At 43.1% G+C, this 27,879-nt stretch overlaps 4 protein-coding genes across 5 annotated transcripts; 1 reads left to right on the forward strand and 3 right to left on the reverse strand.

Annotated features, from left to right (window-relative positions):
* Nucleotides 1–383: 383 nt before the first annotated feature.
* On the reverse strand, nt 384–4,236 carry LOC147258773 (kelch repeat and BTB domain-containing protein 13). Of its 2 annotated transcripts, none has more exons than XM_086208795.1 (8): nt 3,631–4,236; nt 3,358–3,549; nt 3,077–3,261; nt 2,654–3,005; nt 2,429–2,574; nt 1,606–1,760; nt 1,323–1,480; nt 384–1,130 (listed from the first exon to the last, which is right to left on the reverse strand). In XM_086208795.1, exons 1-8 carry the CDS (start codon nt 3,895–3,897, stop codon nt 948–950), a joined length of 1,638 nt encoding a protein of 545 aa, XP_086064921.1. In that variant the 5' UTR covers nt 3,898–4,236; the 3' UTR covers nt 384–947. The 2 variants fall into 2 exon arrangements, with proteins under 2 accessions (XP_086064921.1, XP_086064922.1); XM_086208796.1 differs by having other exon boundaries at nt 3,358–3,527; nt 3,631–3,686.
* Nucleotides 4,237–4,487: 251 nt separating this feature from the next.
* Nucleotides 4,488–15,693, reverse strand: chkb (choline kinase beta). The gene is made up of 11 exons (XM_086208797.1): nt 15,159–15,693; nt 12,555–12,663; nt 12,301–12,414; nt 11,758–11,891; nt 11,565–11,669; nt 10,417–10,475; nt 7,823–7,910; nt 7,608–7,716; nt 6,832–6,932; nt 6,668–6,749; nt 4,488–6,583 (listed from the first exon to the last, which is right to left on the reverse strand). The coding sequence occupies exons 1-11, from the start codon at nt 15,602–15,604 to the stop codon at nt 6,527–6,529; spliced, it is 1,404 nt and encodes a 467-aa protein (XP_086064923.1). The 5' UTR covers nt 15,605–15,693; the 3' UTR covers nt 4,488–6,526.
* Nucleotides 15,694–17,801: 2,108 nt separating this feature from the next.
* Nucleotides 17,802–20,078, reverse strand: LOC147258775 (zona pellucida sperm-binding protein 4-like). The gene is made up of 8 exons (XM_086208804.1): nt 19,686–20,078; nt 19,408–19,592; nt 19,217–19,314; nt 18,895–19,052; nt 18,624–18,816; nt 18,316–18,526; nt 18,159–18,234; nt 17,802–17,994 (listed from the first exon to the last, which is right to left on the reverse strand). Exons 1-8 carry the CDS (start codon nt 20,026–20,028, stop codon nt 17,891–17,893), a joined length of 1,368 nt encoding a protein of 455 aa, XP_086064930.1. The 5' UTR covers nt 20,029–20,078; the 3' UTR covers nt 17,802–17,890.
* A 2,841-nt stretch (nt 20,079–22,919) lies between these two features.
* Nucleotides 22,920–25,688, forward strand: LOC147258776 (zona pellucida sperm-binding protein 3-like). Its single transcript, XM_086208805.1, has 8 exons — nt 22,920–23,433; nt 23,653–23,771; nt 23,891–23,994; nt 24,151–24,328; nt 24,433–24,550; nt 25,017–25,099; nt 25,191–25,360; nt 25,496–25,688. Exons 1-8 carry the CDS (start codon nt 22,981–22,983, stop codon nt 25,555–25,557), a joined length of 1,287 nt encoding a protein of 428 aa, XP_086064931.1. The 5' UTR covers nt 22,920–22,980; the 3' UTR covers nt 25,558–25,688.
* Nucleotides 25,689–27,879: the final 2,191 nt, after the last annotated feature.

A 27,879-nucleotide genomic window follows, 5' to 3' on the forward strand; every position in this document is an offset into this window, starting at 1 on the left:
ACCAAACATAAACAGAGTCTAACCTCATGTGCCGTGACGTCTCTGCTGTGTAACCTTATCTGCCTCAGCGCCGTGTTATGATGGGAATTGAGAATCTAACATTTCCTCTCAATCAATTCAATCAATTGAGACGCTGCCTGTTTTTATGAGCCTTGATCGCTTTAATAGTTAATGGAGTTTATCAAGAGAATATAGAAAACATTTTTTTAAAAATCAAGTGACAAGTGTAAAGCTGTTGTTGGTGAGGCAGTTGTGGTTCTCTGAGAGAACATATAATTGGAACTGAGCAGCTCAATTCAGTTTATTTATTTAAAAGGTGGCATCCCAGAGTACAAGGCAGAGTAAAGGGAAGTTGATGCTAGAACCTAAACAGATCCAAAGATGAAAGTTATTATTTGGTACCCTAAAGCTTCCTGTAATATCACTAAAGGTTCTGGAAACTTGGGAACATCTAAAATACTTTTCCATAAAATATCATCTGATGTTTCCTGAGCATCCTGAATGTTCCTTCAACCCAGATAGAATGCTCCTTCCCTTTAGATCTCAACATCTCGACCAACCAGAAATGTTCTGGTGTGAAGACCAAGAGGGAACATCCTGGTGCGATGATCCTCCGCTACACGCTGACATTTTACAAGGTGATGCTCTTGGAATGTCGGGGAACCTAAAGCAAATGTTTCCATATAGTTAGTATAGTATAGAAGATGTTATGAGAATTCTGCCCAATGTTCTGTAAAGGTTTAGGATGTTCATATTCATCCTCTTAACGGAAACTTGAGAGAACATTAATGCAAGGTAAGATTATTATCTGTGTTTGGAGGCAAATTATAAACTGAAGGGTTTAGAAACCCATGAGGAGAGAATGTATAGAAGACATGAAAACACTGGGTTTTTGTTATATTCACACATTGTTAATCCCACATACATCAAAGACATAAAATGCAAGGTCAAAAGTGAAGATAAAAGACAGCTTCATAGCAGATGGAGATGGGTAGAGGAGGAAGAGTTCTCAGCTCCAGACTTGGGAGATCCATCCTTGTAATGGTGTTGTGTTCTATACTTGGCATCAGAACCTGGTCACCTACTACGGTTCCCTGTCCTGCATATGCAGCTTTCTGAGTGGTGCGAATCTGGAGCGAGATGTGGTATCAGAAATACAAATTTAAAACAAAAAAAAACCCACAAGTGCTCAGATGAAGAAGTTGTAACAAGTCAAATGTCATCAATTAAAATGTAAGAATTTAAATGTTTCTGTTACATCTATCTGTTCAGGGGCCTCTGAGCTTCAATGTGAGGAAGTCACCACTCATTTTGATTCTTACCTCTCCCCATTTCTGAGACGCCACACAAAATGACGTCATCACATTATTTGAATTGTTGCCCCCAATCACAATCAGCTTATCGGTGGCACCCAGGAAGTAAAGAGTTGGAAGGTCCGCATCAGTTCTGGTCAGCGTGGGAAGCAGTTCAGACCAGGAGTCTACAGGGCAGGAGGTGCACTGGTGTTAGGAGCTACAATGAGCAAACTGAGGCCAAAACAATGGAGAATCCAAGCTCTGGATATAAAACCACATCCTTGGGTGGTCCAGGGTTGTTGTGACTTACCCTGCCTCGTGCTGTACTGGAGCAGCAGTTTCTCTCCAGTCCTCTGAATATTCCCTAAAACATAGAGACAGTCTCCAAGACTCGCAGCCAGAGGTACATCATGGGACAAGGACAGAGTGAACTGGAAGTCACTGAGTGGCAGTGAGGAGACGAACCTGAGGCAAAGATCATATCGACTCACACCAACAATTAAGTGAAGACTTGGTTTTTTTCATGGAGAAAAAAAAATCCACTTTGATTAAGGTGCTCGTAATAAACATCAATTTATTGGTATTATGGCCTCCCTAAGTCCTTAAAAGATGCTTGCGGTACGTTAATAACACTGTGTAAGCATTGGTAATAGCACCATGGATACCTTTATCGTTCAAAGACATATGACTAAAGAGAATAAACTTTTTTATGCATTTGTTTGCAGTTACTCTGCACTTATCAACAGATAAAAAAAAGCTTTTTGCACTAATCGGATCTAAAGGGAAAGCAACGTTTTATTAAGGTTAATAAATAACCTATTGTGCAATTATTACAAGTTATCTGAGCGACTGGAGCTAAAGCTGACTACTGATACATGCATTAGAAAGTTTAACAGTGCTATATTCTTTCAGACAGTTTTATAATATGATAATAAACGTGTTTATGGGGCCGTTATTAACAATTAAATTGTCACATCAACATGTGAGAACCATCTTATCAAACATTTAGGGACCTCATGACCTATCAATTCATTCCCATTACAAGCACATAGTATAAAGTGTCAGCTATATGTCTCAGTGTAACCCCTAAAAACATCTTACACACACACACACACACACACACACACACACACCTCCACGTGTCCGTCCAGGGATTATAGCATTCTACAGCTGTATAGAGAGATGTGCAGGAGTCAGGGGTCACCAGGGAGTCCAAGTACCAGCCTCCCACAGCATAAATACCACCGTCACACGCCACCGCGCTGAAGTGTCTCCTGTGCTGTGGATGCAACAGATGGCGACAGTTGTTGACAGTATTATTCTTTATCAGCTTGTCCAAGTTACCGTTTCCATCTTACCTTAATGAGAGGCGCTATGGCAACCCACGTATGAGTAGATGGATTATATCTATAGGAGGCCAGTTTGAACTCCCAACCTCTTTTCACACGCTGCCTGTAGCCTCCTAGGATGTACAGGTAGTTAAACAGAACCACTGCAGTGAAACACCATTTATCAGCCCTGAAAGGAAACTCAGTAAGAACACGCCAATCTCCGCTTTCCTCTGACCCATTCAGGGTGAAGATATGTCTGGCACGCTCAGTTCCTGGGTCATTCCAAGATATCAGGTTCTCTTTCCTGAGGCTGCAGAGATGAGGGTCTCCTTGAGTCCTCAGAAGGGTGAGTTCCACCCTGTCCTCATCGCTGAGATCCCTGAACCACAAGAAACAAACTCAGTGAGTGAACAAGTGAGGAACACAATCATGTAATTCATGAATTAATACCTGATGAGGTGAGGTAGTTCCAGCAGGTTTCTACTCAGGAAGGAGAACACAGTCATCTTCAGTTCCTCACAGCAGATCTCTTGAGCCAGACTCAGGTAAGACAGACAGTTATCTGGGCTGAGAACATCTGCCAGCACAGACAGGATCTTTGAGAGGAAGGCCTCTGCCAGCAGGTAGCTGCTGACCTCCAGAGACAAAACCAGATGTGCTGAGTTCATTTCAAGGAGAGGCATTCACTCTATTAGCAAATTAAAACATGAATAAATGAAAAGTTTTCATACCTGAATATGAGTCCCCAACTCCTCCTCCTGAGGGATTTTAAACTTTTCATGGAAGGAAAACTCAAGGAGATTGTAGAAGACGAGGGAGGGCACATGGTCCAGGTAGATGATGCTCTCTCTGGTCTCCCTCATCCTGGACTGGTACAAGGCTCGGAAATACTCGCTGCACTCTGAAAGTTGCCCAAGATCCACCTTGAAAATGAACCAAATTGACTACAGTAGCTGTGAATAGCCAGTACAGTCAAGAGCGTTGAGGATTGAGGGTTTACTCACATGGAACGCATGTGTGCTGGTTTGAACTGCCACCATGGTTTCACCTCCGTCTCCACGGCGATAAGTGCGGAGTGCCCTGTTGGTTTTCCACTGCTCTGAGTTTGTTTGACATGTTTTAACACATGGGGTTGCTATCCAAGTATTAACTATTGGAAAAGTCCCACACAGTCTCATTAGACCATATTTCACCCATAAGCTTACCCATCTAAAGAGTCTCATAAAACACTGCTTGACGGGTTTCATGAAAGAAAGCAGTTTCACTAACATATACGGTCTGTGCAAGATGTTATTTGTTAAATTTCTAAAAGGTCTTAAGATGAACAACCACTACTTGAATCATGCTCTCCAAATCCACCAAATAAGGTACGACAACTGCCTGATGAATTCCAAACAGCCAGTGTAAAAGGAAAAATAGAAGACGCAACAGTCAGTTTACTTCAAGTACCAGCAGCTTGTCTCCATTTCCCCGTCTCAGTTCTCACTGTCACGTGGTCTTTCAGAGAAACAGCTGTGAGGATATTTCAAAGACCACTAGATCTGCCATAAAGTGAAATTTCCACTCAGGATTCCTGATTGTTCTGTAAAAGATCCAGTAGATTCATAAGAAAGCCTCTCTATCCCAGGGCAGTGTTGTTGGTTCAGGCTGGTCTATTCTAGGCACATGGAGGTGGGACAACCGTCAGCCTCAAATGAAACACGGCCCACTTGGCTCTGCTCTTGACGTCATCAGTAGCCACTCAAGTTACTTCAGGCATTACAATATAGTTATGTGTCATTAAATATCCCTTATTGTGAAATTATTACACATGATAATGTTGAGCACGGATGATTAAAAAACAGGGGCACTGACAGGTTGTCAACAAATGTTTATTACCTTTAAATTAGATTTGAACAAACAGGACCAACATACTACCAATAATGGTACAGTAAGTTTTAACAGACATCAACCTGTATCGGGAGGATGTTGAAAAATTGAACAGGTAGGCACAGTCAAGCTTCTAGTTGTCTTCTTGCGATGCAGTTATGTGTAAAACATGGACGCCAAGGCAGAGATTAATGGCAGTGCATTCAGGTTAATACAGCCTACTGACTAGAAAATACAGAGAATCTAAAACAAAGAGGGATGAAAAGACTCCACAGATCAAAGACATGAATACGGCCATCTGAGGCTGAAAGGAAAGAAAACTGTTATGTGACATTAATATGTTTCAAGTGTTACATCGTTTTTTTTCATTTTGATGTGGTTGCATATTAGTTAAGCTCATATTTTACATATAAATGTCTACATAATTCAGACTCTTGCAAAAAACAAACCTGATAAAACGGAAATAATCCAGAAAAATGTGTCAGAAAAATGCCAAGACGGACACAAAAGACCCATGATTTTGTTAATACGGGCAGACAATTAAAAGGTGCTGCTTGGTTAAACACTGACATTTACAAGCTGCAATATTACTCACTTACAGGAGTACTCCACTGATTTATTACTGCACATCTTTAACGTTGTCAATCTTTTACATTCCTCAGCATTCCTCACTTTTGCCTGCTTCTTATTTACAGTCTACTTCTCTTTGGGTAATTATCAGCTTTCACACATTAACTTCATGTCACTTCTGCACCTATAAACTTGGAAATGAGTCCTTCAATTGTACAGTCCTTCAATTGTACAGTCCTTCAACTGGAGAGTCCTTCACTGTTGAAAATCAGTAGAGTTTTCTTTTAAGATCATGTAATTCATAACCATTTTTATGGTAAATCAGACATTTATTTGCAGTAATGCTTTATAAAATAGCCCTCTTGGAATTACATGCTGAATGAGTGTCTTTTAACCGAACTTTGCTGAATAATTGGTGAAGATTTATTTGAATGTGTTCTTGAAGGAACAGACCAACTTGCCAGGGAAGAGGTGGTTCACTCCAAGAGGATAGGTATCCTTCTCTCCTCTGTGTGTGCAGGTGGGAGCTAAGACCCAAAGACCACTAGGTAGCTTAGCGCAATGAATGGTCGTGAATCAAGGTGTTAGCTTACTTAAGTCCAAACATCGAGCTGAAACAACTCCTAAAGTGACCCAATAACACCAAGAATATACTCGCAAACTCTGTGAGTCGAGTCCTCGTTTTGCAACACGTGACTGCTAAGCAGAAAGCGCAAAATGGAGGAATGCTAACCCACCCGTCCGCTACCATAATTGCGATAAGCTAAGGAGTCATGCGATCTCCGTGTGTGTCCTTGAGCACGCAGAGAAGGGGATCTGTTTTATAATCTGCCTCTGGAGAGGCTGATCAAATTAGCATTATTTACTTCCAAGTTAATTAAACTACCTGCGGTGCATGAATTTCGAGGCCTTGAGTAGTTAGGTGAGTCTACACCTAAAGTGTATCGTCACAATGTGCCTTCATGCCACTCTACTGCATACAGCGCATCAGAAGAAAGAACTGAGCTAGAATGACAAGAGACACTAAAACATAAAAAGCCTTCACAACAGTGCTGTGGGTTCAGTAAACCAGTGGTATCGTTACAGTAGGATAGGATCTGACAAACAGCCATTAAAGAAAGTGGTCCAAAGAAGTGGAGTGCATCTACAAATGGGAGATCAAATAAACACATTAACCGAGACCCTTTAGAAAATACTAGGAGCAATACTTTCTTTAACTCAGTATCAAACTACAGGAAAATAGTTAGTTGTTGAATCAAAGAAACCGCCCGCACAATTTCATTGCGCTCATGCATGATTCAAGTGTTAATGTCGACCGTTTACCAAACATGCTCATCATTAGCAGAGCCGCCTGGAACTGGATTACCTCTCGCTCTAAAAATGAATCCCCGACAGAGGAACGTCGGGGGGGGGTTTGAAGAATCACGAGAACAAAATAAAAAAGAGGTGATGAGGAGGGATTTAGGAGAAGAGCTTTTTTTGCTTGAAGTAGGCGTCAAAACGACACTGGGCATAGTCCTGCAACACAATGAAGAACATTAATGTAGGAGCTGTAACACATGCGGTGAGCATCAGATTAAAAACAGAAGGACCCCCCCTTACCATGTATCCAAACTCAATCTTGGATATCTTGGCTTGAATGATGGACCACAGACCCCAGAGGAAGTGTGATGCTAATGCAAACCTGCGCAGAGATGATGACTGTTACGAAGGTGCCCCATGACTCGTGATCATACTCTAACATTATAAAGCACTGTGTGCGTTACCTGTTCGCTTCAATTATCATGGCTTCTTCAATCCGCGCCTGGTCCTTGGGAACGTCGGTGGATTTTCTCTGCTCAGCCAAATAACTTCGCATAAAATGAAGCTGAGATATAAAGAACACAATATTTGCGTTAAAAATGTTAAGAGACGAATCCCAAAAATGTCTTTGGAAGAAATGTTTTCGGTTTCAGTATCAGATTAAAACCATTTTAAAACCTCCAGCTCATTCCACTCGTACAAAGATACTGTTTATGATCCCCGTCAATAAAACTTCTGCCTAAAATACCTCTGATTAGGTAAGATTGGATTTAAATCATAGTACATGCCTCACCAGAATAGGCCACAGTAGACAAAGACTCCCGTTGAACACAAAGTTTCATTGCCACAATTTACCACTAGAGGGCCTCAGAAGGCCAGAACAGGTGCATCATCCATCCATGCTCAGAAGAGTTGTGTGTGTCTTACCAATTACAGCGTACCAATGATCTGGCGTTGTTAAATGTGGCGGTTGAAATCAATCTTCATTTGAATATCACGCCCCAGTATATTTTCATAAAATAGGCCCCTAAAGTTTACGACATGCAGGAGCCTAACCGGGCCGTGAGGAGGAATTTCTCTGGCCTGGAGATTGAAATCTGGCAACGTGATATTTGATCGTAGCGGCTGCTCCTGTCCACAAAAGCTGAGGGAAGATGATCATCCCTTTTCCAGGTACGCGAGTTCGTGAAATCATCAAAGATGTTGTAGCGTTACCAAGCAGGAGGTCGTGTAGGCTGACCTGCTGCTCCCTGGTGGGGTAGTCCTCTGGTTTGGCTTTGTAGAAAGGCCACTGGTTGTAGGTGTAATCATACATCCACTCACAGAAATGGTTGCCGAAATCAAAGCCCCTGAGCAAAACAACATACTGATCACTTCACAGGCACAACCCACATCGTTCGGAGTAAGAGGTACTGATGTTGTTGACGAGAAATGACAGTAATTAAGAGACGACACCTGTAGTTGTAACTGCTGTACTCGAAGTCTATCAGCATCAGTCGCTCAGTTGAGGTTTGGTCCCCGTTTTCCAGCATCAGAATGTTACCTGCAGTGACAAAACAGGAAGTTAAAAAACAACAACAACAACAACAACAACGACAGAAAAACCATCATCGCCAGTTAACTGAGTGTGTTCACTCTGGATTAAATTTGCATTCCCCATAATCTCTAGAGATTTCAACCTCAAAACTAAACTCCTTCCAAACTTTGTTCGAGAAACTGTAGTGAATCAATCCAGGTTGTTTATTTTTCCAATTTTGAATAAATGATTGCTGACAAACCATGAGTGAATGCCCTTTAAGCAAATAGAGGTTTCCCTGAGGGAGGAAGGAGGGGCTGCAATCTCCAAATTAAGTCCTAGATGGCACAAGACTGGGACACTGCTCACACGGATCCTTTAAAAGTAAGACTGTTGAAGAAAGAAGAAACAGCAGCCTCTGCTGTCACAAGTGGTAAGAACAGGACATTGATGTGTAATATTCTGATGACAAAACACCGGGACAGAGGAAAAGCCACCATGGGCCTCATGCAAGAAGGTGAGAAGTTTTTTTTGTACACTCATATTCAGTTTAAGTTTTCGTCAGGAGGAGAGATGGGATTCTGCCACATCAGATTCCCCAACTTTTGAATCACCAGGAAACACTCGGAAAGTAGCTGCTTAGCACGCTGGATCCCTCCTTTCCCCCGAAAATAATAAAATTAGCGTTAACGGATGCCCTCACAATACCATGTAAGGTCAGCTGAGCTAATGGGAACAACACAGAAGATGAGGAACTTTTCCAGCTCTGAAGAAGAGAAGGGTAAGTAGAATTAAATTCCCGAGAAATCCAAGGGATGAGAAAAACTGACTTGTGCCGTGACCGCTCACCGTTTAGAACTAACACAGACATGGCGGAGCAGACTGTTAACACAGAGGATGAGTGGCGTATGATAACACTGTCAGGTATTGCAGCTGATGCACCTCTGGATACCAGCTTGATGCCTGCTGCAGCTGCAGCAGCAGCAACAGCAACACACACACCCACACACACACCCCTAACTTTTATTTTACAGCCTAGAAACCAGATTAATGTCCATAACACACATTGACTCCGGCGTTCCATGAATGACAGTGACACTGTAACCACATTGTGTTACTTGATGTATTCACACTGAAAATGTCCTCAAAGTGATGAATGGGACATAACTCAGTCATCATTCCACTAGGAGGGTGAAAGGCGGTTTGATTACAAGTGATTTAAGGGTTGGGTGCGTGCACCAACGGTTCCGGCATGAGGCCCCATGTTTCCGGATGACGGAACATTCTGGTTTTGCTGACGTCCCTCACCAAGCTGCTATGGGACTGGCGCCCTGAGCAAGGTGTATCTGCAGTGGTGCTCGTCCCACAAGCTTAATCACCTGGGTAGGTTGGAACTGCAAGTGTAACAAAGTGTTTAGCGTGTCTAATCAGCCCCATTCCTCGTAAGGACTGCGTACGCGTACGCGTACACACACACACACACACACACACACACACACACACACACACACACACACACACACACACACACACACACACACACACACACACACACCAGTAAAGGTCCATATTCTGGTGAAAGTAATATTCCACATGTTTGATATGTGCTGAAGCGGAAGAAATATTCCCGTTTCCATGTTGGTTGGCATATTCCCAATAATCTAGTCTTTGCATGTGGGAAGAAGCACACACAGTGAACTTGCTCCTCTTCCAGTTCATTGCTAGGCAACCTCGCTAAACTGCCATAAGAAATACTAAGGTGATACAGTAAAAGTCCCCAGTGAATATTCTCAAATGCAGTGATGTGTTTACACGAGTCAGTACTCCGGTTAATACAGGCAAATGCCACTTGTCTGAATCTGCTTTTTAGTAACTGGAATATGACCTTAATCGGATTATGGCATGTGTTCACATGCTCATATGCAGTGTAATATGGGAAGTGTGTTTCGTGTAAATTTACTCACGGTGTAAACACACTCAGCACTATCAGCCAGCGACACACTGCAGCTGACTGGCTGTCCAGTGGTTGTGTCGTGTGGTACTATGAGTCTGCATGTGGACCTACGTGGTCGAAGGAAGTGATGTAAAACTTAACACAATTCTGATGGGGCTCAGCTCAGGTTACACAGCGTGAGAGTGCAGAGTGCATATGAAAGAGGCCTGACACTCTCAAGTCAGAGTATCAATAAAACAGGTGAAAATATTTACACACACACTTGGTGGAACGATCCCTCTCTCTCTCTCCCTCCCTCTCTGTGTTTCTCTCTCTCTAAGCCATGTTAAGGTTGGCGGTTGATCAGAGAAAGCCACAACAATGGCAAACCTAAATGTCCGACTGTCATCTCGTCCACTTCTGCTGCTCAATTTACCTCACAGGATGATGCCTAAGAACATGAGCCGTCACTATTAATAACTGCAAACTAGAATTCCTTCCTGCTACTCTAGGGAAATGCGCCAACAGAGCCAAAGGGTGGATAAACCGGCCGTATAAGAAAAAAGACGAGGAGGTAGAAGGAAGTTTTATTTTTACTACCTTCTTGGACGTCATTGTGGCAGAAAACCACAGGTGATGGAGTCGCTGCTAGTAGTGCACTGGAGAGAGAGAGAGAGAGAGAGAGAGAGAGAGAGAGAGAGAGAGAGAGAGAGAGAGAGAGAGAGAGAGAGAGAGAGAGAGAGTGAAAAAGCAGGGAAAGAGGATGTTAGCGTTAGAAATGCACAGAATACAAATCCAAGCGAACTCTTCGTCAGTTGAAGACTTTCTATGGAAGAGAAAGAAGATGAGACAATAAGACGCACACATTCAGTGTACCGCAACATAAAACTGACCGTGTTGTGCTGATGACAAGCTGCATTGCGCAACCCACTCTAATGTTCCGCTTGCTAATGTGGAGCATGCATGGCGCAACGGAGAGACCTCGAACTGAGTCCATATCTACGCTTGCAGGATCCGTTTTAAAGATACATCTCCATAACTTTTCCGTACCTTTTTAAGAAAATTTGCGTGAGCGTATATTCTCTTGTTCTCTGTTCACATACAAAGACGCACGTCAGAATCGAACATTGTGTTAGCTAAAAATCAGTGAGGGGCTATGTGGTTTGACGTGACATGAACAAGTAAATCAATACGAACTAAAACAGATTTAATAAAAATAATAACAATATCACGGAATTGGCTGAGCTGCATGAAGCAAGTCCAGGTGTGATAAACCGGGAACATGCAGTGCTGATGACATTTTCAGTCTGCTTCAGCATGGAACTGGAACACATCCTCACGATGGCATGTTAAGAGATAAAGACAATAAACAGTGGGCTGATTCTCTGCTGAGGACACGCTGCCTGGAGGACTCTGGAGTCATGAAGTCACCGGGACAAAGGTCGGTGACCGAGTGGAAACAGCATGTACGCATGACCAACTCAACTTGTTGTTACTTGTGCTTTGGGTCACCAGTCAGGAGTTGTCTGGTGCAAACCAAATGGTGTCCTTGGTCTCACACACAGGCGGGGGCCTGCGGGAGGATAGGTTGTACTTTCATCAGCAGAGTGTCAAGACACACTGGGCTGAGTTGCCGGGTCATGGTGGTGTTCTACCATTTATTTGTTTTTGAAAAGTTTATTTAGTTATTTCTTGCTGGAAGTGAACCGGGGGGGGGGGGGGGCACAAATGGGATCATTTGAGCTCACCGGAGGCTCTCCAGCTCAGCGGGCAGATTCAACTTCATGAGCTTCTTGTACTTCTTCACGTGAGCCTCCCGCACAAAACTGAGCTTCATCACTTGATCCATGTATCTGAGGGAAATCAACACGCATCAGCTATCAACTGTCCATACCTGACAGCAGCAGGAGAGACGAGAGGGACACACGAAGGCGGTCTTACTTGTCAATGGTCCCAAACAGCCACTTGGGCTCTTTGTTGAAGGGCATAACCATGTCATGGAAACGAGCCACTTTGGTGGCAATCTCAGCTGAGATGTCGGGGTCGGACAGTTGAGCTGTGCGCATGCGGGTGTTCTTAGAAAAACAGAGACGGAAAGAAAATGACTGATTCTATGAATGCTTCCTCTACATTCACATCGTAATTTAACTGATTCACCAGATCTGAGCATGGGTTGGTAAACACCGGAGTCAACTGACAACACTTTTAGCTTATTTTACAAGAGAATGTAGGTGTTTTTAACTTTAATCGGAGGTTATTTATCTGGATAAAGCACAGTCACTAACCACTGGCCGGTTGAAGACAGCCAATCAAGGCCCAGCTAGCATGCGGGAAGCTAGGAGAGCTAGCTGCTGTCAACGCTAACGATGGTCACCAGTCGAAAAACACCCTATGTCATCAAATCATCCGGATATTCCTTGATATACAAGTTCTTGTAATAGTATTCCACACATTATACTACTATTCTATGTGTGTGTGTCATACCAGGAGATATTGTTCCAAGCGTCCCTCTGGGAAGATGCCATAAAGTTTTGGCCCTAAAGTCCGTTCAGCCAAGATGGCAAACATCACACTCTCCAGTACCAGAGAGTCCACGCCCTGTGACAAGGAGATACACAGAGATGACATCATTTCACCAGATTAATATCATTCTTCTCCCCCGATCATAAAAAACACAACACAACACAAATTCACAGGCGACGTTTTCCTAAGGATGCCCCTGATGTGGGCGGACCAACCTGTAGGATGGCGCCGTAGACTCTGAGGAGAACCTGGCGAGGTTCTTCTCCCACAGTGTGCACGTGATCCGGCAAACTGCACAGGTACAGCAGATTACTCAGTCCGCCGCTGCAAAACACCAAAAACAGCAGGACGACATTTAATCACACGACTCAAAAAGCTGCGTTTTGTGAACACTTTCGTTCACAATCGTGCAAAACTAAAGTGCTCGAGTTTGTTGCTAGCTCAGATCACAGTATCTGTGGACTACTGAGCATGGAGAGAGATTCAAAAGCTGAGGATTACAGCAGACAATGCTCCTGAAGGTTTGTAAACTGAGATTTTCAGGTTGGTGTCCATCAGATGCATTTAGCCTTCAGCTAAATATACATGGCTGGCTCTTCCTGCATTCTGGGGTTCCAGAGAAGTTTGCTGAGTGTAAAAACATCTTTGTGACCTCCAAATTGTGAGCACATGAAAGGACAAATACACATTGTGGATGAAGTACTGCATCAGTGCCGGAGCTTTTTGGGGGGAAAAAACAACTCACTCCAACTGTGTTTTTTTAAAAATACTTTGGCGACTCCTTTACTTGCGATAGAACTCAAAAGAAGATGGTAAAACACCAGTTCAAAATAGAGAAGTCTCGGGCTGTAAAGATTATTTTTGAAATCTACTCCTAATGTCTGTCTCTGTAAATTCAGTAGACTTAACAGCAAGGATGCAAGATAACATCAGCACGCCATTATGTTGTTGTTTTTTTTTAATTTTATTTTATTATGCAATCAAACTGAATAGTTTCTTGAGCAATACTTTCTACTCTGCTATTTCTTATTTGAGACGTTGAACATGAACTTAATGTGTGATTATCTCAAAACTGTATGGTCCATGACCGTTAAATAATTGTACTTTAATTGCACTTAAAAAATTGCCGATTGGAAAGTTGTGCTTGTAAATCTTGTGATAGCAATTCAGAAACTGCTTAGTCTTCTCTTTTTTTGCTCATGATCCAGTTGATGTCTGTGTAGGTTCTCATTCATCCAGGTCATCGTAGATCGAAGCGAAGTAAAATCTGGTCAACTGGACGTAAGTTTATCTTGAAGACGTTTCACCTCTCATCCGAGAGGCTTCTTCAGTTCTAGTGAAGAGTGTGGAAACTCCAGTTTATAAACCTATGTGGGAGTGGTCAGTGCTATTGTGGTGGAAACCCACCCACACTGACCACTACTTGCTTTTTGACTCTCACCATCCTCTGGAGCACAAGTTAGGTGTCATCAGGACGCTGCAACACCGAGCGGAGAGACCATCCCCACCAGCGTCCAAGGCCGGAAAAAAGAACAGCAGCATCTGAAAAGAGCACTTAAAACTTGTGGCTTCCCAGACTGGACCTTTGTAAAATCCTTTTCCAGGTCCAGAAAGGAGGAGAGCTCCAGGAGGAGGGAAGATGAAGAAGGCAGACGAAAAAACATAGTGATCCCCTATGTGGCAGGGGTTTCTGAGAAATTAAGGAGAATCTATAACAAGCACCGCATCCCTGTGTCTTTTAAACCAGACAACACTCTGAGACAAAGACTGGTTCACCCCAAAGATCCCACCCCTCACAGCCAGAAAAGCAATCTGGTATACGCTGTCAGATGCAGTGAGGCCTGCACGGATCTCTACATAGGGGAAACCAAACAGCCCCTCAACAAGCGCATGGCCCAACATAGAAGAGCCAACTCTGGAGGACAGGACTCAGCGGTTTTCCTCCACCTCAAGGAGGAAAGCCACTCCTTCCAGGACGACCATGTCCAAATCCTCGACAGAGAGGACAGATGGTTTGAAAGAGGAGTTAAAGAAGCCATCCACGTCAGGATAGAGAAACTATCTTTGAACAGAGTAGGTGGACTGCGACGTTTCCTTTCACCTATTTACAACCAAGTCCTTTCAAAGCTTCCCCAAAGAGCTCAGCTGAAAGACCCATGTGGAACGGCTGCTGCCAGCACAGCCCATTAGCATCTGAGTGGTCGGTGAAACTCCCGAACGACCACCCCTGAAACTCCCTGACACCTCACAACGACTGTCGTTTGGGGAGGCCAGGTGAGTCTCGGGGGGGTCGTTTCCACCACAATAGCACTGACCACGCCCACATAGGTTTATAAGCTGGAGTTTCCACACTCTTCACTAGAACTGAAGAAGCCTCTCGGATGAGAGGTGAAACGTCTTCAAGATAAACTTACGTCCAGTTGACCAGATTTTACTTTGCTTCGATCCAGTTGATGCGATAAATATAAGATTTAAGGGCACCTGGTTTCCTTTCCAGGTAATTTGGAAGTCATGAATATGTGTTTTCATCAATTTCACAATGTTTACATGTGTTTTTCACCCTGTTAAAAAAGAATACATATCATATGATATGAATATATTTTTAAAATAACGTATTTAAATATTATCCAGTTTAAAACTCTAACAGTAAATCACTCTTGAACAACTGCACCTGCATCTTTCTACTATCACATCATCATTATGTCAGTGTCAGAAAACGCTCTTCAAACGTCAATCGTGTCTCATGTGGCACTTCTATGTGGGACAGTTCAATGCTGAAGGACTCAGGGGCTCAGGGACTCTCTGGTCCTCTTCCTCACCTGACGATGCTGATCTGAAAGTCCGCTTCTTGGATGGCCTTCCATGAGCCGGACAGAAAGTCCCGACACCAAGTAAACGCCCTGCCCCTCGTTTCCCGGTCTACATCCTCGGTTCTTCCATCCCGGAACGACTCTGCCTCCGAGTCGTCATCACAGTTGGCTCCTAACAGGGGACTTGGGGTCCTCGATCTTCTCTCGTTATCGATAAGAGCGATTCCCAGTCGCTTCCTCTCCGCCGGAGGGCCAGCATCGGGGTCCTCTCCGAATTTGCCGCTGTTGCTCACATTACGACCGGAAAGCATCGTGACTTTCCGGACAAAGAGAAGCGGAAAGGCGTGTTGAAGAGTCGGAGTGAGACGGCTGGAGTGACGAGCTGATGGACTCAGCACGCCCGTAAAGCTGCTTAACCGGAAGAGCCAAACATAGCTCGATGGCCTGAACCGCATGGAAAGCGAGAGACATCAAGTATTACAGCCTCATTCTGAGTAGACCGCTGTGCTGCTTCTCCTCCTCCTGGCTAGCTCACAGACCGGGTCACGTGATCCAAACAGCCCTTATTAATGTCCAATCACGAGTCGTTTCCGCGTTCACATGATGATACGATTGGATTTTTTTTTCTTCTTTTCGTTAAACTTAAACGTCACAAACAGGAGTCATGGGGGTTTTGGGTAATTGAGTTCTTCTATCAGGCGACGATTTTAGTTCATTCTTGGCAAATTCGAGTGTTCAACTGGGCACTAGAAAAAAGCTATGACCTTCGATTTTCATCACATTGTGGCTCCCAAATATGTGGTTTCTAACAGATTCGACTTTTTTTCCCAGCATTGTAGAAATTAACTTTACAACTTTAATTCTGTGTCATACTTGGAGTTAATTCACTCTCCTCCTCCAAGGTGGGCCACAACCAAGGAGAAACAAGCAATGATGAGCAGACTCTCACACCCCTGGTAGGTGAATAAATGAGAGGCTGACTTTCATCGTGAGTGAGTGAAGGAAATGATGTGTTTGTGAAAACTTTGATGCACTCCTTTAGTGGGTCCACCAGCTCCATCCCAAATACGGTCAGAACCACCTTCAGAACTTGCTGATGGATTTCAGTGTAAAAAATATTCTTGATTCATGTACTGCCAAAATTCTGTTGTTTTGGGTTTTTTTTGTTTTGTTTTGGTTTTTTCCAACAGCTTCCACTTCAGTTGACCTCTGGACCCCAAATCAGCACCAGCTAATAATACAACCCTAAATATAGCACACGCCTCTATTTTTTTTTTTTATCACATTCTAAAATTAACCTATTTGAGCTGTTACATGGCTGCACACTACAGCCTGCTTTTTATTGAGCCGGATATTCAAATGACCTCTCCAGTCAACATTTTGTTTTTCTTCTTACTCTCATAATTGAGAGTTGGAGCGTCTGTGTGTAGGGATGTATGTGTAGAGCTTTGCGCTAGGAGGCTTTTTTCACATGCACCGGTGAAAGTGTCAATTTTTTGCTCAGTGAAAATCTCGACGTGGATGATTTGTGACATCACGAATATTTTAGAAACTGATCCTGGTCCACATGCTCAGCATATAAGAATGTGATACGGAACTACGAAGCCTCCAGTTCTCAGGGAGTGAGAACGAACTGGTTTTAGAAGTAGAACACATGGATTTTACTGTTGAAAGTATCATTGTTTATCTGCACAATGTTAGTCACACATTATTGTATTTGCTGACAGAGCTTTTGAGCCAACGTGATCTTCAAGGGGATTTCCAGCATAATGAGTTCACCGTTTATCATTTGCATGGTAGCCTGTTTTTATGTTTGACGTCAACGGTGTAAGAGTGACTTGGAAATTTAAGAACATCGCTATTGTCCTTGAAGAAAACTGAATGTTGAAGACGAATGAAACCCAAAATATCGGTCATAATGAGTGTATAATATAATGCATTTGATAATAATGTTGGATACTGCTTGTATTCTATACAAACATTCTTCAAACAAGTGTAAGGTTGACATCCTTTTTATTCATTTAATGGATTAGATTTATTCGGGGGCGGCACGGTGGTGCAGTGGTCAGCACTGTGGCCTCACAGCAAGAAGGTTCCGGGTTCGAGTCCCGGCTCGGGCGCGGGATCTCTCTGTGTGAGTCTGCATGTTCTCCCTGTTCCTGTGTGGGTTCTCTCTGGTACTCCAGCTTCCTCCCACAGTCCAAAGACATCAAGAGGGGATGAGGCTGATTGATACTCTAAATTGACCGTAGGTGTGACTGTGAGTGTGAATGGTTGTCTGTCTCTATGTGTTGGTCCTGTGATGGACTGGTGACCTGTCCAGGGTGAACCCCACCTCTCGCCCGTAGATGCTGGGATAGGCTCCAGCCCCCCCGCGACCCTTCTAGTAAGGAATAAGTGGAAGATGACGATGGGATGGGGGAGATTTATTCGGATATTCGAACAGGCTACACCAGGTAGAGTGATAAAAGCCATTATTTTTTTCCCTCATAGTCGAGGAATTTAAGATTTATTGAATGTGGATTTGAAATATGTCGTGTTGATCAAAATAACACATGTTCAACTATTTTAGCGTGCTACTTTGGTGTATTATATATAATATTATATGGGGGGTTGGGTTAAAAGGGTTGAGGAGATCAGACAAAAAAAACAGTGGCTTGAATATTTATTGCAAACTCAAATCATTTTTTTCAGTATCAGAGCCAGATTTTTCCTGGTGCCATTGTTCTGTCTGGATGATGCTACTGAAGAGCGTCCTCTTCCTCACGCATGATAATCCCTTTACTGCTCACCACCGTGGTCTCAGCTCTTGCGGCTCTTATGACAGAGGCAGCAATGTCTCTCTCTGTGAGAAACAAAAGATGACGGCAGATGTTAACAACTGTCGTTGGCGCTACAAGCCACACTGTTACATATATGATCGGCTTCCTCTTCTGATTGCTGTCCAGCTTAAAGGAAGCAACATCAAACGCCATGTTGGTGATGTATAGAACTGAAGACTACACTTACTCTTTCTGAAGCATCTGGGTTCACAGTTATTTCCCATAGAGGGCAGGCACACAGCTACGTCACAGTGGATATACACCTGGTAGAAAACAAAGATTGATGTTAAAGTAGCGGTTAAAAAACAAACAAACACAAAAACTCCTTCATAGATGCATCCTACCAATTCATCCAGAGGTGTCAGAACGACATCTGCAGCCCCTCCAAGGCTTCCCTTGACTGTCTTGATCTTTTGCTGCTCAGAACCTCCTTCCTTTGCCACAAAAGTGAACATCTTGAAAACGAAACGCTTGTGGTGGGTTGGGAATGCCAGCCCTGATGAGGCATCCACAGGGACCAGGCTTGTCATGTAGCGGTCATCAACGTAGGGGCAGCTAAGAAGAAAAATAATTTAGTATTCTATAATAAGAAAGAAAGACAGATAAAATGTGCTGATTTCATCTCTTAAGTCAGAGCAGCTCTTACTCTTACCCATCAATCAGCAAGTCCCACTGAGGAAGACTGAGGGGGTTGGGGTTGGCAGTTGCCCAGCATCTCCCCAGAGTCAAGACAAGGTTGGGATCAGTCCTCTCAAGCATATGAACCTGAACATACACGGGATCCCTGAGCACCTTTGTGACTGGGTAATCAGTGTCCTGGTAGAAGGAGGTGTAGGCGACATCCACTGTTGAAACAGAGAACACAGTTAGTTACACAGTCTCGGCTTAAGGGGGATCAAACCACACACCAACTGAGCACTAACCTTCCACACAACCCTTGGCAGTACAAACTCCATTGCCCAGCAGGAGCTCCACACGTAGGGGTCCAGGAGCTGCAACTGGAGGTGGTGGAGGAACTGAACCAACCTCAATGACCAAAGCCTCAACTGTGGTGCCAATGTATCTACACTGCACAAGCAGCCTGAGACAAAAAATATCATCAGTGTCATTCAGACAGTAAAAAACTTTGAGTAATGCTTGAAAAGCATTGCAATGAATTAAATCTTCGCTCAATAATTGGAAGCTTTTTAATCCTCAGCCTACATGTAGTGGCCACTCAGTGTTTTAAGACAGAGAAACACCTACTCATAGCTGCTGTCCCTGGTAATGCGGCCATTGGGTCCCAAAAGGACTTCATATGAAGAAGACATCCTGTTCTCATAGATAAGAATTCCAGGCTCCTCCTACAGTAAATTGGCAGTATTTCAGACTTTTTATAACCGGAGACAAAGTGACCACAAAGCTAATCAAAGAACAGTATGGGTCACAGGTCTCACCATAACCACAGTGCCACAAGCAGTGACAGGGAACTGATAGATAGCAAAAGCTGAAGTCGTGCCGACTGGGTTGCAGCGTTGATCTTCTCCAAGGAAGGAAATGGTCTCCAAGTCAATGTTGGGTAGGGTGGCGTCTCTGGCCACAACCACAATCATCTGGGCATCCTTGGTACACTGAAGAGTCACTGGTAGCAGGAGGTTAGGAAGGACCAGTGTTGATTATTTAGATATGTCAAATGTCCATTTACCAAAACTTGAAGAGTATAATAAATACTTACCGGCTTTACCATAAAAGCACTTGCGTCCATCAAAGCAGCAGTTGATAGCGCTACAGTCACTAGCACCGATCCCTGTGGGGCCACACAGTATCTTCTCCTGCTCATGCACTTCACAGCTGTGAAATGTTTCTGTAGCAGGTAGTTGAGGGACCTGGCCGCCTTTCTGGTCATACTGTGTCTGCTGCTGTTGTGTAGGCCTTTGATATGTAGGCCTTTGGATTGTAGGCTTTTGTTGTACTGGCGGGGGCCTCTTAGGCTCCTGGCCCTTCTTGCCCCCATACTGAGCATCCACCAGGCAGCCAAGGAGGCCAAGTACCAGAGCACAACCACAAATCAACTTCATTGCCTTGGTTTCACAGCACTGGGACTCAGACTGAATGCTGTGGAAAACAGGGTGCTGATATGTTGACTTTTATAAGGTATTGGCCTCGCTGACTCATTGATATCGCACATCCTATTTGCTGTCCACAGCTGCCAATCAAAGGTTGTTGTTACTGATTGGTGTGTGATGAAGCAATGGCATGATCCCTATGATTCCATGAAGTAGATTTACAGCATAAAAAAATGACATATTCACTGCTATAATGCATCTGTAGATATGGACAAAATAGTAATTATAGAATATTAAATTCAGATTATTTTCGCTACTCTGCAATTACTATTGATCACCTTTGACTGAAATTCCAGGTTGTTTGAACAATTTCAAAGTAAAAACCTTCACATGGGTCTGTGTGACCTGCACAGAGCAGGTCACACGGTCTTTGCGTAGGATGGCTGACCAAGACAAACACCTCTTCTTATCTTCAAGAACATTTTGCCTCTGCTAAAAATTTTGAACATAATGAAGCTGTTAACAACTAAATGACATGCGTCATTTAAGTAGAATCTCAGTGAAAGAGGGTTGCCATTTCTGTCTATGTGGACACAATTTTTTCCTCAAGTATGTACATACGTGTGCATTTTGACATGAAGAATAACATTGCAGTTCGTAGGGAAATTGTCAACATTTCACATGAAGGAACACATGTTAACATACATCAGGCAATGAAAAAACAGGGTGTGTGGGACGTTAATGTATATTAATAAATGGTTATTACCAGCAACACAATATAGACTAATAGCACAAATAATTATCAATACACTGTAGCCTCTCTTCATATTCACCGCAGTTAAGCTACTTTTCGTCTCCTCATGGAGATGAAATTTTAAAAAAAAAAATTTCCACATTTTTGATTTTTTCTAGTCACTAAAAGGATGTGGAGAATTTTAAGATATGAATGAACTCTTTCAGTGTCCATGGTGTCTGTGTTCTTTGTGCCATTCACTCCTGCACTGCACCGATCCCAGAGTTGCCCCTCCATCCACCTGCACATCATTCCCTTGTTCCCCTTTTCTGTTTTTCCATGTCGTATGTATTCACCATCCTGAGATTCCTGTCTGTCAATAGCAAATCCCAGCTGTTTGTCTCAGACTGTTGCATTTGAGTCCCATTTTATATACTGATCAAGATATTTCATTGAAATGATCACAATATGCAGAAAAACAAACTTTTGAATTGGAGATCTGATCATCTACTTGTTAATATCGAATATCTGATGACTCTTGTGGGATTACCAAATTTAAAACCTATCAGTTGGACAATTATCACGACAAAGATTTGAATTCTTTTTTTCTTTCATTACACTTGATATTTTAAGTCAAGGGCAGCACGGTGGTGCAGTGGTCAGCACTGTTGCCTCACAGCAAGAAGGTTCCGGGTTCAAGTCCCGGCTCAGGCACAGGATCTTTCTGTGTGGAGTCTCCATGTTCTCCCTGTTCCTGTGTGGGTTCTCTCTGGTACTCCAGCTTCCTCCCACAGTCCAAAGACATCAAGAGGGGACGAGGCTGATTGATACTCTAAATTGACTGTAGGTGTGGATGGATGGATGGATGGATTTGAAGTCAAGCCACATTTTGTTTGCATCGCCATAAACTTCAATTTGATGGCTTCACACTGTGCACAAATTGTGATGCACTGTCCTACTAAAAAAACACCCCCCCCTCTTGAAGAAAGAAAATTTAAGAGGGGGGACAAAAGGAGTCACAAACGGAAGATCCCTTTCAAAAGATATACAGACCTGAAAACATGACCATCAGAACATATTAATATACTTTAAAACTGTCATCAAAAATATTGTTTGGTCTCCTTAAATTTACTTTTGTAAGTCTTAAGAACATTACTGCACTGACCCAATAGCAACCAACTTTTAATGGTGTTGCCTTAAAACACTGGCAATGAGCTCTGACACTTACAATGTATTTAATAATTCAATTATTTTATACAATTCTGCATGGCAATTGTCATTATTACCGTGATCTTTTCTGTCCCCACTGTGGTTTCCATTCACAGCTTCAGTATAGAGCTGGTGTTATTTTTGTTCGTAGTTTTAGTAGTTATTATTTTAATTGAACAACAACAACAAAAAAACGTATTTGCCCCAAACGTGTCATATCAACCCTGCAAGCTTTTTATCAGGTTAAAACAGCTTGATATTTTAAACAAACAATGCAATGTCCAACTAATGCAAGACTTTGAAATATGTTTTCTCATTGCTCCAGACTCTGTCAATGTTTTTCTTCTAAGAATGGCAGTTGAACATGATTGGGATTTACTGCATGTGATTCAACAGCTGGCCCGGGGTTGTATTTGATTTCAGTTGATGGTGGTTTGGTCCATATCGATTTGCAAATTGTACTTTGGCAAAATTCACTGTGTGACATGTCAGGTGGAGGGCAGGTAGGCCTGACCCCAGGTCAGCCTAACTTTGTGTGACCACAAGCTTCTGGGTTCAGAATTCTGGGAGTTGTATAAAATGCTCTAAAACAGAAAATTTCAATTAGGTTAAAATGAACTTTCAAGTTGTACTCACAAATAAATTATACATTAAGCATTAAATTATCCTTATCATGATTGTGTCATTTCATGTGTTTTTACTGTGTTTTTATTTTACTGTCTATTTTCTTGGCAAAGTCACATTTTGTGGATTAAAAGAATATATTTTTCCAACTGAAGATACATAAAGAGGGCTTTAGTTATCTTGCTTTCACAGATTTTGTTCAACAGCTTAATAACATTGGTCAACATGATTTCATTGGCTGAGATTTTCCCTTATCAGGTCAAGTGGGTAATGTGCAACAGAAGGGGCGGGAATGTCATGGAAGTAAATCAGCTCACAGTGTTATAAAAGTAGCTGAGCAGTTTCATCGTCCTTACAGCACCTAGTGAACTGTGCAGATCACTTGTTGTTGTGAAGCCATGGTGATGAAATGCACTGCTCTGTGCCTTGTGGCACTGGCCCTGCTTGGCAGCCTCTGTGATGCTCAGTGGCCTGGTTACAACTCAGACCCCAACATTCAGAAGCCAAGACCACCACCAAGGCAGGAAACCAAGAATCCATTTCCAGATAACCAACAGTCAAAGCAGACATTTCAGAAACCCCTCACATGGGAATACCCTGAAGACCCCAAGCCTGACCCGAAGCCTGAGGGGCCTTTTGAACTGAGGCATCCTGTTCCTGCTGCAACTGTCTCAGTCGAGTGCAGGGAGAGGGACGCGAAAGTGGCCGTCAAGAAGGATATGTTTGGAATAGGCCAGTTCATCAGCGGCAGTGACCTCACCCTGGGACGCTGTGCTGTTGCTGCAGATGACGTGGCTAATCAAGAGTTCATTCTGTTGGCCGAACTGCATGACTGTGACAGCTCAGTAATGGTAAGTACGTGCAAAATTCAATGCAAAAATAGTGGGTCATTATATGCGATGAGAACATCGAAAAGTACACTAGTTAAACATATACAATTAAATATGAAAATGATTTGAAATAATTGTTCATTGTCCCGTCTTAATCATTTGTGCATTACAAACTATTTTTCATCTATGATGTTGTTTCGTAAGATGTGTTTATCATCATATTTACTATTTATTTGCCAGATGACAGAGGACTTCATCATCTACAGCTTCACCGTGAACTACGATCCCAGACCTGTGGGTACCGCCCCTGTTGTGAGGACCAGCAAAGCTGCAGTCATTGTGGAGTGCCACTACCCCAGGTGTGTTGGTTATCAGTGGGAGGTGTGACCAAAACAAACAAACAAACAAAAATACAAATGACATAGAAATCATTGAATGAAATGTACCCCACAACACTAAAAATGGATCATCATTTCAGGAAGCACAATGTGAGCAGCTTGCCCCTTGACCCACACTGGATCCCATTTTCCGCCGTCAAGGTTGCAGAAGAGTTTCTGTACTTCACTCTGAAACTTATGACTGGTAAGTTAAAATACATTCATTTACTCATAACTTACTGTGTGAATTTAAAATGTACATCTATCTATCTATCTATCTATCTATCTATCTATCTATCTATCTATCTATCTATATGTTTAATATAGTAGTATAATTCTCAGCTATGACTGCATTGCACAGATGACTGGAAATTTGAGAGGCCAAGCTACCAGTATTACCTGGGAGATATGATTAGAATCGAGGCCGCCGTCAAGCAGTACTACCACGTGCCCCTCCGTGTTTATGTGACTCACTGCACAGCCACTCTGGCACCAGACGTGAATTCCAACCCCAAATACATGTTCATTCAGAACCATGGGTAGGTAACTTTTTTGAATTAACTAAGTTTGTCCTGAACTGTGTAGGAAAAGATGACCAAGAACGTCAAAGCAGCATCTCTAATGAATCTTTTCCTGCATGCAGCTGTTTAATCGATGCCAGGGTCACAGGCTCTGACTCTAGATTCATGGCTCGCTCTGAGGAGAACAAGCTTCAATTCCAGCTGGAGGCCTTTAGGTTCCACGAAGTTGACAGTGGCATGGTAAGCATCTCCCAAGAGGAGAATCATCCATCCATTTTCTTCTGCTTATCCTCTTAAGGGTCGCGGGGTGGGGGGGCTATCCCTGCTGCTTTCGGCTTGAGGTGGGGTTCACCCTGGACAGGTCACCAGTCCATCACAGGACCAACACATAGAGACAGACAACCATTCACACTCACAGCCACACCTACAGTCAATTTAGAGTATCAATCAGCCTCGTCCCCTCTTGATGTCTTTGGACTGTGGGAGGAAGCTGGAGTACCAGAGAGAACCCACACAGGAACAGGGAGAACATGCAGACTCCATACAGGGTTCCGTGTCTAAACTGGGACTGGAACCAGAAACCTTCTCTCTGTGAGGCGACAGTGTTAACCACTGCACCACCGTGCTGCCAAGAGTTTTTGTATTATTATACAGGAATACATACATGCAATAAAATGACAATAATATCTGAAAAAAATTCCAACAGATCTATATTACCTGCCACCTGAAAGCAACCTCTACTGCCTGTCCCATCGATGCTGAACACAGAGCTTGTTCCTTCATCAGTGGGTGAGTCCTCATGTGTGACAATAACTTTTCATGAAAAAACATGTGATTAAATACTCTATTCATATTTGCTGCTTGTACCGTTTCTTCTCAGGTGGAAGGAGGCCAGTGGAATTGATCCAGCCTGTGACTCCTGTGAAAGTGCTGGATTAGGACAAATTCCTATTTCAAATCATGAGCTTAAAGGTCAATCTAGCTGGAACCCTGGAACTTCTTTGCCTACTCACGGAAGGAAATCCCGTGAAGTGGAGCAGTCTCAGCAATGTATGTTATTTAGATATTCATTAGTATACGTATGAATTTGACAGAGTACATTTTTTTAAACCATTCCATGATCACAACTTTGTACTGCGAGACAGTCAGTACTGTAACACATGTCTTCTGTCTTTTCTTTCACAGTTGTTGAGTGGGAGGGCGATGTCACCCTGGGTCCCATCCCCATTATGGAGGCAGCAGCTTAACTTACCAACCCGTGGCCATGACCATTAAAATAAACATTATCATTGGTTCATGAATGTCTGTATTGTTATTCCTTTCTTCTTGTTATTGCTTCAATTTTAACAAGAAAATAAAACATCTATCCATCCATCCATCCATTTTCTTCCACTTATCCTGATTAAGGGGGGGGGGTGGAGCCTATCCCAGCGGTTTTTGGGCGAGAGGCAGGGTTCACCCTGGATGAGTCGCCAGTCGAAAATAAAACATTAAAATATGATATATCGACTGCACAAATGTAACAAAGATCCTGGCAGATTAGACACATGCAGATTAAAATGTCCTTTATTTTGGATTGCTACTTTGTAATGATATACCAGTGTAACTCATGGAAGACATCTGTCTATATGTCCAGGTCATGGGATTGTAAATTCTTCCATTTGATGGAAATAAAGATGCAAGTGTATGAAATAAAGAGCTTGTCTTGTTACCTGCGCAAGGCCATCATAGAACAGGCAAACTCGCCCACATTTCTCTCAATCTGAGCAATAAATACATGTTCAGTTGAAAATAAAACATGAACCTACATAATAATCATAATAATAAATACGAAAAAAATAAATGTTTATAAAGTATGACAAGAGCCAATTTCATAAATCTGGAAACTATAAATTCACAATCCATGACTACGAGGAGCCGAGAGGGTTTTGCTCTTCTCCATGAGGTGCTTCGTCAGAAACAGGCATCACCACAGTCCAGGGTCTGACACTGTGTGCAGTCTCTGTGCAGTCAGCATGCAAATGTCAAAGATTAACTGCAGCTGCATGTCACCAGGAGGTCTCTGGGTCCTCCAATCACAGTTTGCTGGTTCTCAAAGCTGTAGTGTGCAACATGATGTCATAGGCTCCTTGTACGCTACTCCGTTGTAAAAATAAGTGGATGGATTGTGTTGATCAATGTGTTGCCTCCACCAAATGGCTCGTGTCACTGTAGCAATTTGATTAGGTTGGGGTAATAATGATTGAAGGGGGGGCGGCACAGTGGTACAGTGGTCAGCACTGTCGCCTCACAGCAAGAAGGTTCCGGGTTCGAGCCCCGGCTCCAGCACGGGATCTTTCTGTGTGAGTCTCCATGTTCTCCCTGTTCCTGCGTGGGTTCTCTCTGGTACTCCAGCTTCCTCCCACAGTCCAAAGACATCAAGAGAGGACGAGGCTGATTGATACTCTAAATTGACTGTGTGACTATGAGTGTGAATGGTTGTCTGTCTCTATGTGTTGGCCCTGTGATGGACTGGTGACCTGTCCAGGGTGAATGCCGCCTCACGCCTGAAGGCTGCTGGGATAGGCTCCACCCCCCAATGACCCTTAACAGGATAAGCAGTGGAAAATAGATGGATGAATGATGGAAGGGTTGTAAGAGCTGATGAAGTGAATTATTTATCCACATTCAAGTTCTGACTAACCAGAAGACATCACCATCTCTTGCCAACTCCACTGTTACTCTTTTGGCTGGAAAACAGAATAAAAATGTTTGTCACACAACCGGCAAAACGATTCACTTCCACATTGGTGGAATTTGATCAAGTTGGCCAAACAACTTTTGGGAAGTCTGTAACTGCCACATGGTTAAATTAGTTATCAAGTGAGCAGAGTGCCAGAAGTTGCCAGCTGTGCAGCTTCTCTCCTCCTGGCAGAGCAGGGAGGAAGGTCACCACATCTCCTACAACCATGAGATACAGAAAGATCTATTTGACAGCAATGAGCTTCATGATCATTGTGTGAACTCATTTCTTTAATGTGGTGGGTGTTCACCGATATGAAATAATGATGCACTGCAAGAACTTTAATCTTCACATGAGATGACAGGAGGCTGTGCTTCTGAAGTGGAGGCCTCTGTTTTTGCCGGGGTTTTCTACAATTCTACAATTCTACAATTTCATTTAGCAGACGCTTTTGTCCAAAGTGATGTACAACACAAGCAAGAATTTAGACTTAATTAAGGAGAAGTCCATAGGAAGCGCAAAAGTATTTCAGTTGTGATTTGGTCACAGGTACTGCCATCTAGTGGCAGAAGAAGTGTCGCCCCCCCCTTTTTTTTTTTTTTTGACAGACATACAACATCACACAACACAGTTACTGCTACATAATCACTAAGTGCTGGGTCTTGGACCCTCTGACTTATTCTACCCCAAAGAGGAGAAGAGTCAGGTTAAGTGCCTAGGTGTTCTCTGAACAATTGAGTCTTCAACTGTCTCTTAAAAGTAGAAAGGCACTCAGCAGAACGCACAGAGTTCGGTAGTTCGTTCCACCATTTGGGAACAACAGAAGAGAAGAGTCTGGCTAGGGATT

Source organism: Aulostomus chinensis, chromosome 7 (assembly GCF_037954235.1).
Source record: "Aulostomus chinensis isolate RoL2024-O1b breed Wild chromosome 7, RoL_Achi_v1.0, whole genome shotgun sequence".
In the NCBI taxonomy this organism is placed as follows: Eukaryota; Metazoa; Chordata; class Actinopteri; order Syngnathiformes; family Aulostomidae; genus Aulostomus; species Aulostomus chinensis.

Coding starts and splice junctions, on each gene's coding strand:
- LOC147258773 (XM_086208795.1), bottom strand. CDS start 3,897: ATGTTAGTGAAACTGCTTTCTTTCATGAAACCCGTCAAGCAGTGTTTT. Junction 3,006..3,076: donor GAACTACCTCACCTCATCAG/GTATTAATTCAT, acceptor CTTGTGGTTCAG/GGATCTCAGCGATGAGGACA. Junction 1,131..1,322: donor CGTCTCAGAAATGGGGAGAG/GTAAGAATCAAA, acceptor ATCTCGCTCCAG/ATTCGCACCACTCAGAAAGC.
- chkb (XM_086208797.1), bottom strand. CDS start 15,604: ATGCGGTTCAGGCCATCGAGCTATGTTTGGCTCTTCCGGTTAAGCAGC. Junction 12,664..15,158: donor TTTCAGATCAGCATCGTCAG/GTGAGGAAGAGG, acceptor GGTGTTTTGCAG/CGGCGGACTGAGTAATCTGC. Junction 7,717..7,822: donor TACAGCAGTTACAACTACAG/GTGTCGTCTCTT, acceptor TGTTTTGCTCAG/GGGCTTTGATTTCGGCAACC.
- LOC147258775 (XM_086208804.1), bottom strand. CDS start 20,028: ATGAAGTTGATTTGTGGTTGTGCTCTGGTACTTGGCCTCCTTGGCTGC. Junction 18,235..18,315: donor TGACACCTCTGGATGAATTG/GTAGGATGCATC, acceptor GTTTTCTACCAG/GTGTATATCCACTGTGACGT. Junction 17,995..18,158: donor ACCCAGATGCTTCAGAAAGA/GTAAGTGTAGTC, acceptor TGTTTCTCACAG/AGAGAGACATTGCTGCCTCT.
- LOC147258776 (XM_086208805.1), top strand. CDS start 22,981: ATGGTGATGAAATGCACTGCTCTGTGCCTTGTGGCACTGGCCCTGCTT. Junction 23,434..23,652: donor ACTGTGACAGCTCAGTAATG/GTAAGTACGTGC, acceptor TTTATTTGCCAG/ATGACAGAGGACTTCATCAT. Junction 24,551..25,016: donor ACGAAGTTGACAGTGGCATG/GTAAGCATCTCC, acceptor AAATTCCAACAG/ATCTATATTACCTGCCACCT.